General features: G+C 59.1%; 1 protein-coding gene and 1 long non-coding RNA gene across 5 annotated transcripts in view; one reads left to right on the top strand and one right to left on the bottom strand.

Annotated features, from left to right (window-relative positions):
- The first annotated feature begins 70 nt into the window (after positions 1–70).
- Positions 71–4,769, top strand: LOC140844859 (uncharacterized). Its single transcript, XR_012123350.1, has 3 exons — positions 71–588; positions 1,267–4,324; positions 4,435–4,769. It is a non-coding gene; the product is annotated as an uncharacterized lncRNA (long non-coding RNA).
- A 1,666-nt stretch (positions 4,770–6,435) lies between these two features.
- Positions 6,436–11,648, bottom strand: part of HDLBP (high density lipoprotein binding protein) — a 69,496-nt gene continuing 64,283 nt past the window's right edge. For all 4 annotated transcript variants that reach the window (XM_037009559.2, XM_073217792.1, XM_037009558.2 and 1 more), the window contains 7 exons: positions 11,181–11,285; positions 10,843–10,977; positions 9,757–9,900; positions 7,890–8,075; positions 7,238–7,354; positions 6,998–7,123; positions 6,436–6,886 (listed from right to left, as the gene is read on the bottom strand). In XM_037009559.2, the coding sequence (XP_036865454.1) occupies positions 6,800–6,886; positions 6,998–7,123; positions 7,238–7,354; positions 7,890–8,075; positions 9,757–9,900; positions 10,843–10,977; positions 11,181–11,285 (900 nt within the window). In that variant the 3' untranslated portion in view covers positions 6,436–6,799. The remainder of the gene's footprint in view (positions 6,887–6,997; positions 7,124–7,237; positions 7,355–7,889; positions 8,076–9,756; positions 9,901–10,842; positions 10,978–11,180; positions 11,286–11,648) is intronic.

The following is an 11,648-nucleotide window of genomic DNA, read 5'->3' as shown; positions in this document are numbered from 1 at the left end:
GGGGGGGGGGGGGGGGCGCGGGGAGAGCGGGGGTCCCTCGGCGGGGGAGGAGGGGCCGCTGGCGCTCGGCGTGGGGGCTGGGGGCGCGCCTGTCTCATTCCCGGCACGGCTCTGCGGTTACTGTTTAGAACAGTTTCTTCTTTAGTCGATTTTGGAAATTTTTATCTACAGGAAACAGCATTTCAGCTAAGCTTTAAAATTTAACGACACAAAACATTCATATTTTTCTCTTAGAATTTTAAGTTCTGTTTTTGTGGTTATGGACCCATTTTCTTTGCAGATATAGTTTATGTCTTTCCTCTTCAAAATTTGTCTACTGGACTTGAAAACTTAACTCATTTGTTTTCAGCCTTTATTGGGTTTTAATAAATTTATGTCTATTTCTACATACCCCTTAAAAATCTGCCCGTTAGTGTTAATATTTCTTTTCTTCTTTTCTAAATATTTCATAACTTCAGTTGTGACTTCCCTGTTTATCTGTGATTTAGGAGAGAAGATCCCAAGCATGGAGTTTTCTTTTTGCTACTTAAAAAAATCATTGATTCCGGTTTAATTGCTTGGAGGTCGGAGAACCTGACTGGCTACGATGTAAGCCTCCCGCCTTTAGGTGAAACTTCCTTTAGGGTCTGGTCATTACGGGTTTGCATGTTTCAAGTGAACTTGAAAAGAATCTTAATTTTGTGGCAAGGTTCTCTACACACCTATTATTAGGTCAGGCTTGTTAATTCAGATCTTCATGCCCACCCCCCTCCAGAGGTGAGTTAAAATCTTTCCATGAATGCAGCATCATCAGTTTCTTCATGTAGTTCTGTCCAGCTTTGCTTTATGTATAATGAGGTTCTTACTTGAATGCGAATCCGTATGTGATCTCTTAGTGAATACCTTTTCTCTTCTCCTGTTTTTCAGGTAGATGGGTGCAAGTATTTTGTATTTTTTTCCTCTGTATTCTCATTTGGAGCTGATGGTCTCTATTTTTATTGTAAATTACACTTTTAATACACATTCTTAGCTCTACATTTTCTTAAAGACTGAAGGAATTCATCTTTGTCCCCTCCTGCTACATGACATGGACCCTTGTGTGCTTTACCAACCTTTGCACACCCATCACCCCATCTTTCTGTTATGCAGCTTTAGTTTTACCATGCAAAAAACACAGGATCATTTTTTGGTGATTTGTTAATCACACCTGTTTGGTGTCTTACTACTGTGGCCACAGTGATTTCCTCTGCACTGCATTCCCCGAGTTCACATTTCTCCCCGTTGCAGGGTGTCTGCAGTGTACCTGTGGGAACCCTCAGGCACGGGGTGCGCCGACGAACACCCTCAGGCTCTCCGTACTGCATGCCAGGGGGTTTCATCATAATGGTTTTCCAGCTGTCTCTCCCCTGCCGTCTCATCTGGCCTTTAAAGTCCATCCCATTCATGGAGGAATTTTTTTCAATGACTGTATTCTTAATTTTCAACGGTTTTTTCCTTGTCCTACAAAGTTGGCCCTGGTAATATTTTCCATGGAGGGCAACTACCTGTAAGCTTATGTTATAAGATATAAGAATGTCATCTCTTACAATACAAATACACTTAAGATGTCAAAGGATAACAAGATGACCCTTCAATCCGCAGTAGCAGAGCTGAACATCGTGCTGGTCAGTAAGGAGAGCTGTGCTGGGCAGGGCGCCACTGAGCAGAGCAGACCGCCCACCTCATACAATGGCACGTTTTCATAGTGTAGGTAGGTTGACATCACCTAGAGAAGCACTTTATTGGACTGTCACACCTACCAGAAAATAGGTATTTGCCACTCTGGGGCCCAGTTTAGCCTGGTAGGGGCATGGGGCAGCCCAGCCCTTCCACCCTTCTGAAACCACAGTGGTCAAAGCTGAAGAAGGGTCGGGGTGTCCCGCCTGGGAGCAGTTCCTGCTTCAGGTGCGCTCGGTGGCAAGCCAGGCCGACGGTCAGGACTAGGGGAAGGAACGGTGGAGAAAGAAAGGCACGTGCCGCCGGCAACCAGCCCTCCCCTCCCGCCAGCCACGTCTCCCGCAGGCGCCGGGCTTTCAGGGAGGACGATGGGCACCACTCCCCAACCCACTGGCACCTCCGGGCCCTCCGCGCTGCCCATCGTCGTGTTTAAGGCAGCCGAGGCCCGCCCAGCTCCCCCGTGGGCTTCTCCCACTGGCACTCTCTAGCCTAGCACCATGCCCGCCCCCCTCCCTGGGATGCTTTGCCCAAAACCACCAAGTGTGGGGCGAGCTCACGTGACCTTTGTCAGCTCACAGCTCTCTGTATCTCCATTTCCCAGTCTGTAGAGTGGAGCTGATGACCCCCATCTGGCCTCGGCGGTGCTTCGTGTCCCAGGGCAGCTCCCAGGGCCACGGGAGGTGGGTGGTCTCCAGCTCAGCCCTTCTGGCCACCCAGACCCGTCTGGGCGTTGTCTCACTAAGGGGTGCCCCTCCCCTACCAGCACGTGGTGTTCTCCAAAGGCCAGGCCCTTCACCTCCTGGTGTCCACATTCCTGAGTCCCTGGAGTTAAGGGGAAGTGGGAGTACTACCTGGCCACGCAGGCACTGGCTGAGAACGAGGTGAGCCCCCGCCCCAGCCCCCTGGGAGCCAGGGCAGTGAGGTCCCCCGCTCATGAGGTCCGCCCTCTCCCGGAGACAGGCTCTCTGTGGAACAGACAGCAGGAAGGACAGCTGCCCCAGGCTCAGAGATGAGTCTGGGTCCACAGCCTCGGCTGCCGGGAGCTCCTCTCCTGAGATCTTGGGGGTCACCAAGAGTCAGCTGCTGAGGGACCTGCAGCCAGGCGCACAGGGAGGCCTCGGCAGGAGCTCACAGCCTCAGAAGCCACTGCTCACCTCCTGCCCCTCCCGGCCGCAGGGCTGCGGCATCCTTTACTGCCGGGGGCCTCTGCCATACGCCCTGCCTCCCGGGGTCCTGGGACGGCACCCCCAGAGTCCCGGAGGCAGCTGACTGCAGCAGCACCAGGTGCGGGGTACCCTGCGGCCTGCAGAGGGCTCCCATCACCATCTCGGGGCTGGCTGGCCGCAGCTCCCCTCCCACTCCTCACTCCACCCTCAGAGCACAGTCCTCCTGGGACCCCCCACCCCCCAGCAGCCCCCTGAACCTCCCCAGCCGCGCTCGCTGGCCTAGGTATGGCCTGCACCCCGGTCTCTCCTGCTCATGCGGCCACTTGCCCCTCAGCCCTGACACACCACAGTTCATGTGTCAGTCAAGCTGCTGTGCTTTGGGACCCACCCCCAGCTCCAGGCTTTCCTGCCCCTGCCTCTTCCTACTGGCCACATGGTCCTGCCTACAACATGGCCCCCGTACCCCTGGGGTTCCAGGTCACAGCCAGGAGTCACCTCACCACCCCACCCTCCCCTTTATCTGCTAAGGCCCCTTGATTCCGTCTTCTCCTTTCTTGCACAGAGCCCCCCTTCTCCTCCTAGCCACTGGCAGCAGCCTTGGAGCACCCCTTAACCTTACCGCGGCAGACCAGCGGGAGGCCGCGTCCCCCAGCGCCTCCCCCGCCCAGCCACACGCCTGTGTGGCGTCCCCCTCAGCCTCCAGCCTGGGGCCAGTGCGGACCCAGAGCAGAGGCGCCTGGGAATGCCCAGGAGATGGGAGTTTCCCCTACACCAGGGAGACACTCAGGAGAGGATGTTCCTGAGACCCTTGGTGCAGCTCCTTCCAGAAGCTTTTGTCTTTCATTGTTTTCAAAACTGGGAGAAGAGTCCATGAGCTGATGGGCTTCACCAGGCTCTGCGTCTGCTTTCTGTGGACTCGCTGCCCACGGACGGGGGTGGGGTTTGGGGGACGCCAGGTTCCTCCTCCTCCTCTGCCGTCACCAGTCGCCCCGGACTGACACGGGGGACACGCCATGCCCATGGTGGCCTCCTCCAGGGGCCCTCTCGGCGGCAGACCGCACTGTCAGGACGTGGTTTCCAGAAAGCTGCACGTCCGGGACCCGCCCTCCTCAAGCAGCGGCCTGGCCTGGGTGGGGGGTGGGGGCAGCACCTTGCGGGCTGCGTGGCTGTCGTGGGGTGCACGCGCTCCTCCTCCTGTCCCTCGCTGACTGGCTTTCAGAAGGGGAGCCATCCGTGTCCGCGTGCCAGCTCTTGGGCAGCAGTGAGGCGCCCCGGGCGGAGGGCTCGGCCCCACCATGTGCTGTACCCTCATTGTAAAACTCATCATTTTCTTCCCACCAGTGGCCTTTTTGTTGCTGTTGTCTTACACTTTATAATTTTAAGTAATGTGGCTCAAGAACACGGTCTTGTCCCACCTCGGGCTCTCATGAAGTGATCGGGGCAGTCCTGCTGACCCTTCCCACGTAAGTACCCAGAGCAGCCACCCCCACGGCCTTGACCGCGTCTGACCGTGCACTGTGCCAGGTGGGCGCGTCCGAGGCCCCTCCCGCCTCTGAATGATCCGTTCTGCCAGGTGGCTTCGTCTTCGGCCGTCGGGGTCGTCTCCACTAAGCTCTTCCACCCGTCTCCTGGGGGACTGGTGCTCCGTGTAGGGTGCGTCAGGAGCCAGACTGGCGGGTCCCTGGGTGAACCCATCGGCTTCAACAAGGAGGGGACAAGCCCACCCCCAGGCATCTGGATGCCAGCTCCTATCTGGAGGCATTTCCTGCCACATGGGTGCCGGGACGGGGACTCCCTCAGTGGAGGGCTCTCCCCGCACGGCTGCTCAGCACCTGCTGGATGCCTGAGTTCGGAAGCCAAGGGGAGGGGCAGGGTGAGCACGCGGGGCCCGGGACCACCGCTGGCCCCCAGCACGGCTCCCCTGGGGGCCCCTCACACCGGGCTGAGCCGCGTGCTCCGGGAGAGTCCCTGAAGAGCAGACCCATCCGCAGATTCTGCCCGAGAGTGAGCTGGAAACCCACTTTCACGTGCAGCGTGATAAACGAGTCCCAGCACATCACATCTGTTTTGGGCTTTATTTCAGAATTTATAAAATTCCAGTGTCATCCATATTCATAATCCTTTAACATGTTTGCATATAATCTCCAAATACCAAAGTTAAGGCCAAGGGATGGATTGTAGTTATGGAAACATAGGATGTGGAAGACATTTAACAAGTAGGAAACAGGCACACGTCCCAGACCCACAGGGCGGTCCCGGCAGCATCTGCCACCACCACACAGGAGGCCTGGGGGCAGTCACCTCAGACCCGTAACCACCAAAAACAGGGTGAGACCCTACATGCACTGTTTTAGGAAAGGGGGTTTTTAAATGGACATTTAGCAATAAATGCAGATGTAGATGTGCATGTGCAAAAATCTGTTGTGAGAATTAAAAATTTACCTCTGGGGGAGGGTGGAGGCTAGATGCCGGGGAAGGACGTCGTGAAGCACCTGCAGGTGTGACGGGCGGGAAGCAAGAGTGCCGAGAGGAGAGGCTCCCCGAGAGAGAGGGCCTTCCTTCCCTTTTCTCCCCGGCTTGGGTCCCTGGACACACAGCCAAGGCACCCGTCCTCGCCCGTGCCTGTGGGCGGCACATGAGGCTGCCTGCGCCGTGGCTGGTCTATGTGGGCATTTCAGCCTCGAGTCAGCTGAGCTCCAGTTCCTCTGCTGGTCTTCCGGGAAGGCCCCCCAGGACCTCTCGGGGGCAGGGCCCGGGAGGCAGCATGGCACAGAGGCACCTCCCTCTCTGCGGCCAGGCCGCCTTTCCTCCCCAGAGCTGACCCTCAACGTGACCAGGGCAGGGCACCATTACACCAAGGCCTGCCACGCACCTGAGGAGGTACAACCCTGCCTCTGTCCACCCTGAGCCCGTGAAGCCCGCTGCTCCAGGCAGCCCCGGGGCTGGCACACAGCCACCCAGCGTGCACCAAGCCCTGCACGGGACGGCCCCAAGGCCGCGGCAAATGCCCCACCACCAGGAAAGGCTGGGCCAGGAGGCGTGGGGGCTGGGCTGGCACCACCCTGAATGTGATGCCGCTGCCACCCAGTTCTGAGGCGGGAAGAAGGCCACTGAGCTCAGTGTCTGAAAGCACAGGGCCCTCAGGGAGGGAGGGGGCAGGGGCCTCCACCTCCCCTCTGCCGCCCCTCCCCACCCCCGCCTCTTGGCCGGGTGACAGCCACTGCCGACCCAGAGTGCAGATGTGCAAGCCTCGCCCCCAGGTTCTGCTCACCAGACGGGACCTCCAGCGCCGGGTGGGACGGGGCGGATGCATGATGCTTTCAGACCCCAGTGCGGCCAAGCCAGGGCCAGCCGAGAATCTGGTCACCCGGCAGCCTCAGACGGCACCGGCCCCACTACAGCTCTCCTTTAGGTCCAGGCGCTCCCGGGGGGCACACCGGGTCTTCCTCCCCACCCTGGGGTCTGGCTAAGTGGGCTTTTTGGCAGCTGGAAGAAGGGGGGTTGCATTCTACAAGAGGGAGGGTCTGGACGGCAGGCAGAGGGGAAGGGGGGTGGGAAAGGAAGAGGGCGAACGTTTTGGCTTTTATAAAGTCAAGGAAATTTATTTCCTGAGGTCATGACACAGGAAGAGACTCGGGCACAGCCGTGGAGCTCTCAGAGTGGAGGCCCCAGCCTTACTGACATGCTGGGTGGGCCAGGAAGCTTATGGCGAATGTCCAGTTACCTCTGGTAGTGTTCACAACAGCGGAGAACCGTCCCGGGAACAGGAGCCAGGGGCAGGTCCTGAGCACGCTGGGGGCTGGCGCCCGGTTTCACTGCGAGACCTCAGGGGCAGGGTGTCAACGATTTATGGAGGGTCCAGCCGCCGGGTCGGATTGACAAACCATTGTGTGGTGACTTCAGGTCAGCTGGCTGGAGAGGTTTCTGCTTTTTTATCATTATCGTTTGGGACCCCAAGGGAGGGTCTTAGGGGCCACCTGAGCCCCAAAGCTGGGGAATTCCTCAGAGCTGCTCATGTCAGGAGCCTGTGGGGAGACAAGGCACAGCTTTAGCACTGGGGTTGCCACCCTGGCACACGGGCCCCCAGAGGGAGGCCGGGTCTGCCTGTCCCGGGCCCATGGAAGGCGGCAGCTGACCTTCTCGTTGCCAGCGGTCCAGGGAGCGTCCCGCACTACGAAGCCCTTTGACGGTGCCTTGGGCTCCTCGCGCACCGGCGGCTTCATGTGCACCTGCAGCGCCTCACTGTCCACCACATCAGCCAGCTGTGGGCACGGGGGAGTCAGCCGGCAGCAGGGGTGCGCGAGGGCACCCCCACCGTGCTGGCCTGCTGCTGGCCCCCCTCCAGCGGTGCACGACCTCCCTGGCCCCGGACTCACATATTCTTCCTCCAGGTTGAGGATATGGTCGATGGCCTCCTCCACATTCTCCGGGAGCCCTGTCACAGTGACACAATTGGGGTCTAGGGCCCCGCTCTGCGGGAAACGAATGTCCACCTGAAAGGAACATGAGCAGCAGCTGAGGCGGCTAAGTGCCTTCCGGGGTCTTTGGACCAGAGGGTTGCCACCATGTGTGGTGGGGATGGTGGCTTGTGGGGAGCTCCCCCCAGCGAGTTCAGTAAAGTGTGCAAGCCTGGGCTCACAGCTGCCCTCTGCCAACAGGACGGGAGGGCAGTGCACTGGGGAAGCACCTTGGTACCGCAGAGTGCACGTGCCTGACTGCTGCAGAACCCATTAGCCCCTTTGAGGCCACCTTCTGCAGGCCAGTGCAGGGCAACTGCACACAACTGTGGCCCCACATGACTCCACTGCCCTAGGGGCAGGCACCTGAGTTACAGATGACACCCCTTCCGGACCCCCAGCATGGTCAGCAGCTGAGGCAGGAAGGCAAGACCCCAGGGTGTCCCTGGTGCCCCTTCACCTAGCCCGTGAGGAGGGAGGTGCCCGGATGGACGGCAAGCACACACCCGATCTCACCCACCGTGCTTGCGGGCCTTTGCACACGCCCTTCACGACGGGGCTGGGGACTCACCTTGAACTCGTCCATGATTTTGCGGATAGCTTTGCCACGGGCACCAATGATACGGGCATGAACACGGTGGTCCAGTGGGACATCCTCAGAAACCATCTGCTCGAGCTCACCCACAATTTTCAGTATAGCATCCCGAGCAGCTTCGGTATTCTTTTCATACCCTGTGATGGTAATTTGGTCCTGGGGCTAAGGAGGGAGAATCCAGTCAGAAATGGGGGTGCCCTAGGGACTCCTGGCCCCCGGCACCGACCCAGCGGGACGAGGTTCCAAGGTGACAAGGAAGCACAGGTTCTGGGGAGGTCGGACAGAAGCCTGAGAGAGGGAGGCAGGCCTCACCTTACAAGGGAAGAGAAATCAAATGGCTGACTTAAAAGGACGATGGGCTAACAGGGTCCGGTTAGCTCTGGTCCCTCTCAGACCCACCAGAAGACAGCCACATGCAGGCAGAGAAAGGGTGCTTGCCCACAAACATAAGGACATGACAGCAGGCTGGGGTGCAGGCCAGGGGCTTCACGGGGCCAGGCTAGGCCCCTTCAGGCCTGTCACAGGGGGGAGCCGCCTATAGACAGACCGAGCTGCAGACGCACCAGATGCCAGGGTGGGCACCCAGCCAGGGCCTTCCTCTCAGAACCACACTAACGGTCCAGCGCAAAGAGCAAACCAGAGCCAACGGGACTTCAAGGCCCAGAGAAGGAAACCGGAGCACCAATTAGCACCTTGAGCCATACTCTCCAGGACAGGAGAAAATAACACACTCACAAAGACAGAGCACAAGGTAAAGGAGCAGAGCGGACCCGGACCGAGTCAGAAGAGGGGAAATTCAGAGGCCCCTCCACCCACAAGCCTGGAGAGGCCCGCGCCCTGGAGACTGTGGACCAGCAGCCATGCCTCCTGTCCCCTCTTGTCCTGGGTAGGGCGGAGCTGCACCCTGCTGGGCACACTCACTGCCAAGCACAGCCCCAGGCAGAGTGTCCTGCAGATGGCGCACGGTCCTCACAGGAACCGCACTGCGCGTGGAAACTGGCTGCAGCCCTCCCAGCTCGTGGGATGCTTGCTGACAGACATAGTGTGCTGAGCCTAGGTCACGACTTTACAACCGAGTTGTGTGGAAAAGTGCAGAGAAAATGTGTGAAGCGAGAAATCCGAGAGCTAAACTCTCAGGTAAGATAAGGAAAAATTAAAGTTGGAATGAATGGCAGTGCAAACATACTCTGTGGAAAGACAGGCTGAGTGCAGGGAAACACGTGGCCCAGGGTGCCGGAGAGGAACAGCCCCAGAGGCAGACTGGAAGCAGACTCCCTTTCCTTGGGAACCCAGGTCAGAGGCAGATGGGTAACCTTTGACCTGCAGACCCAGGAGGGAAGGAAGGCGCAGCCAGCCAGAAGCCCCCGGGCACAGACCCAGGGAAGGCGGGGCCAGAGGCTCCAGGGGCCTATCAGCAGCTGCTGCCCTGCCAGGAGGTTCCAGCACAGGGCTTCTGGGCACTCTGCTGTGCACCATGGCGGGGACTGGGCGCAGACACGGGGCTCCCCCCGTGCAAAGCTGTGCTGGGAGGGGGCTGGGCCTGAGGAGCAGTAAAGGCTGTTGCAGGAGACAGGACAGGCGGGTTCCTAGGGAGCAGCGGAGGGCACACTGCAGCAGGGCCACACCCACAGGCCCGGAAACCCTCGCTGGGCTGGCACAGGCCAGGAGGGCCCCGAGTCCAGATCAGGGCCTCAGATACCTGCCAGCTGACCTCTGCCCTCCACAGCTCATCTGGGCACATCCTAGTTTGCCTGGTCACTGTTCCCAGGTCGGGACAAAAGCCAGCAAGAGTCCATCTACTCCCATGCTCAACCTGGCGTCCGACCTGAACAGCCATTCTTACCTGGCTCCCATCATCCTTATCAGGAAACTGGATGTTCACGTCATGCTCCAAGCGTATCTGGGTGATCACGGCCCCCTTCCTCCCAATAATCTTGGGATGGTATTTGGGATCTACAGTGACACTCAGCTTAAAACTCCGTAAGGCCTGCAGGCGAAACAAACAACTGACAATAAGCAAAGGGCAGAGAGCCGAGCCTTGGCCACCACGCCCACCTGCCCCGACTCCAGGCTGGGCCTCGAAGGCACTGCTGTTAATGCAGCAGCAGAAACAAAGCCCAGCTGGCCTGCCAGCCTCTGTGCCACCTTCCAGATTCAGCTCGTGTGACAGCCAGGACTCAACTGCTCCTTCCATCAGACCCAAACAGTCCCGGGGAGGCTGTGCAGAGGCCAGGATGGCACAGGTGGGCTCAGATTGGCACAGAAGCGAGCTCCTGGCTCTGCTTTCTAACTTGTAAACTACAGATCTAAGGAACAGGTGTGAAACATGTTCAGGGTCCTTTACATTATGGTTGGGGTCAGGCCAGAAAGAGAAGAGGGAACAACGGGGCAGGCAGTCCCGGCTGCCTGTGGCTGGAGGTTGGGCCCTGTGCCGGGGCAGAGACAGCGAGGAGCGTGCCCAGGCTGAGAGGGGTCCACAGGCTCTGCTCTGCCGCCAGACTCCCAAGTGTCACTGCTGCAGTGAAAAGCCCGTCCCCCTGCATCATCCATGATGGGGCTTTGGCTTTGTGGAGCCGCCTCAGCCTGCACCATGGCTCAGGTCCTTCCCACGTCAGCCCAGCAGGGAGAGTGGGTCCCCGCCCGGGAAACCGCAGACTGGGAACGTGAGTGGGGCCTGCTGACACCCACTCCAGACCACACAGCACAGGCTTGGGGGCCCCTCCCAGGCCACCCCAACTTCACCCCTTTCAGTAAGGCAGGAGGCACATGTTTTCAGATTTACTGTCAGGAGAAAACATGAAATCTAACTGGTTGCTGTTGTACTGGAAACCAGAAGGGGCTGCGCCCCCAACAGCAGGACCTCTGGCTGCTGACTGCACGAGGGGACGCCCGATTTAATGGCTGGCGGTGCGGCCGGGCGGGCACTCACGCGGTCCTCCTGCTCTGCCTGCAGCTCCCTCACACGCTCCAGGAGCCCGGCCTTGGCGCGGTCCAAGTGGGCGGTGAGGCCGGTGATGGCGATGGTGCCAGACTGCAGCTCAGGGGCTGGCACGTGGATATTCACCTACATAGACACAGAGAGGACTGCAGGCTGGGGGCGAGGAGGACGGGAAGCGTGACGCTGCTGCCCCGTAACAGACAGGCACCAGCACACAGGGCCAGGGGAAGCACGTCACCCAGACGGCTGCGAGTGTTGGGCCCCTGGCAGCGCCCGGAGAGGGCTTGCTCCCGACATGGGCTCCCGGGAAGAGCCACAAACCACACTACCTCAAACTCGTCCATCATCCTGCGGATCCCGCTTCCCTTCTGCCCGATGATGTACCGGTGAAGGTCAAAGGGCACCTCCACCTCGATGGTGACGGGGACCAGCGCCTGCAGAGAAGCCCCGGGAGAACCAGTGTGCTTCCCAGAACCTTCCACACTGTTCCACGTGGACTGGACAGCCACCTAGACTTCAACTCAACAGGAAACCCAAGGGCGAAGGGCACAGAGTCCAGTTCTTGGGTTAATGCCGGCAGAGCAAACTTTCAGACTCACCCCAAAGCCTGTGCTCCTAAGCCTGGCACCTTATAGAGCAAAACAAGCAGACAGAACACCTGGGAAAGCAGGGTGACCTGAGGCCTGCCCAGGAGAGGCAGGGCACAGAGGCTGGCCCTGACACCTGTGGGAGTCACAGAGGTGACGGCGAGGGGCACCAGCTTGCCTGCCACCTGCATTCCGGCTCCTGAATGACTC

The sequence above is a fragment of the Manis javanica genome, chromosome 12 (genome assembly GCF_040802235.1).
Source record: "Manis javanica isolate MJ-LG chromosome 12, MJ_LKY, whole genome shotgun sequence".
In the NCBI taxonomy this organism is placed as follows: Eukaryota; Metazoa; Chordata; class Mammalia; order Pholidota; family Manidae; genus Manis; species Manis javanica.
Note: the sequence above shows the minus strand (reverse complement) of the source record. Positions and strands in the feature narration are given on the sequence as shown.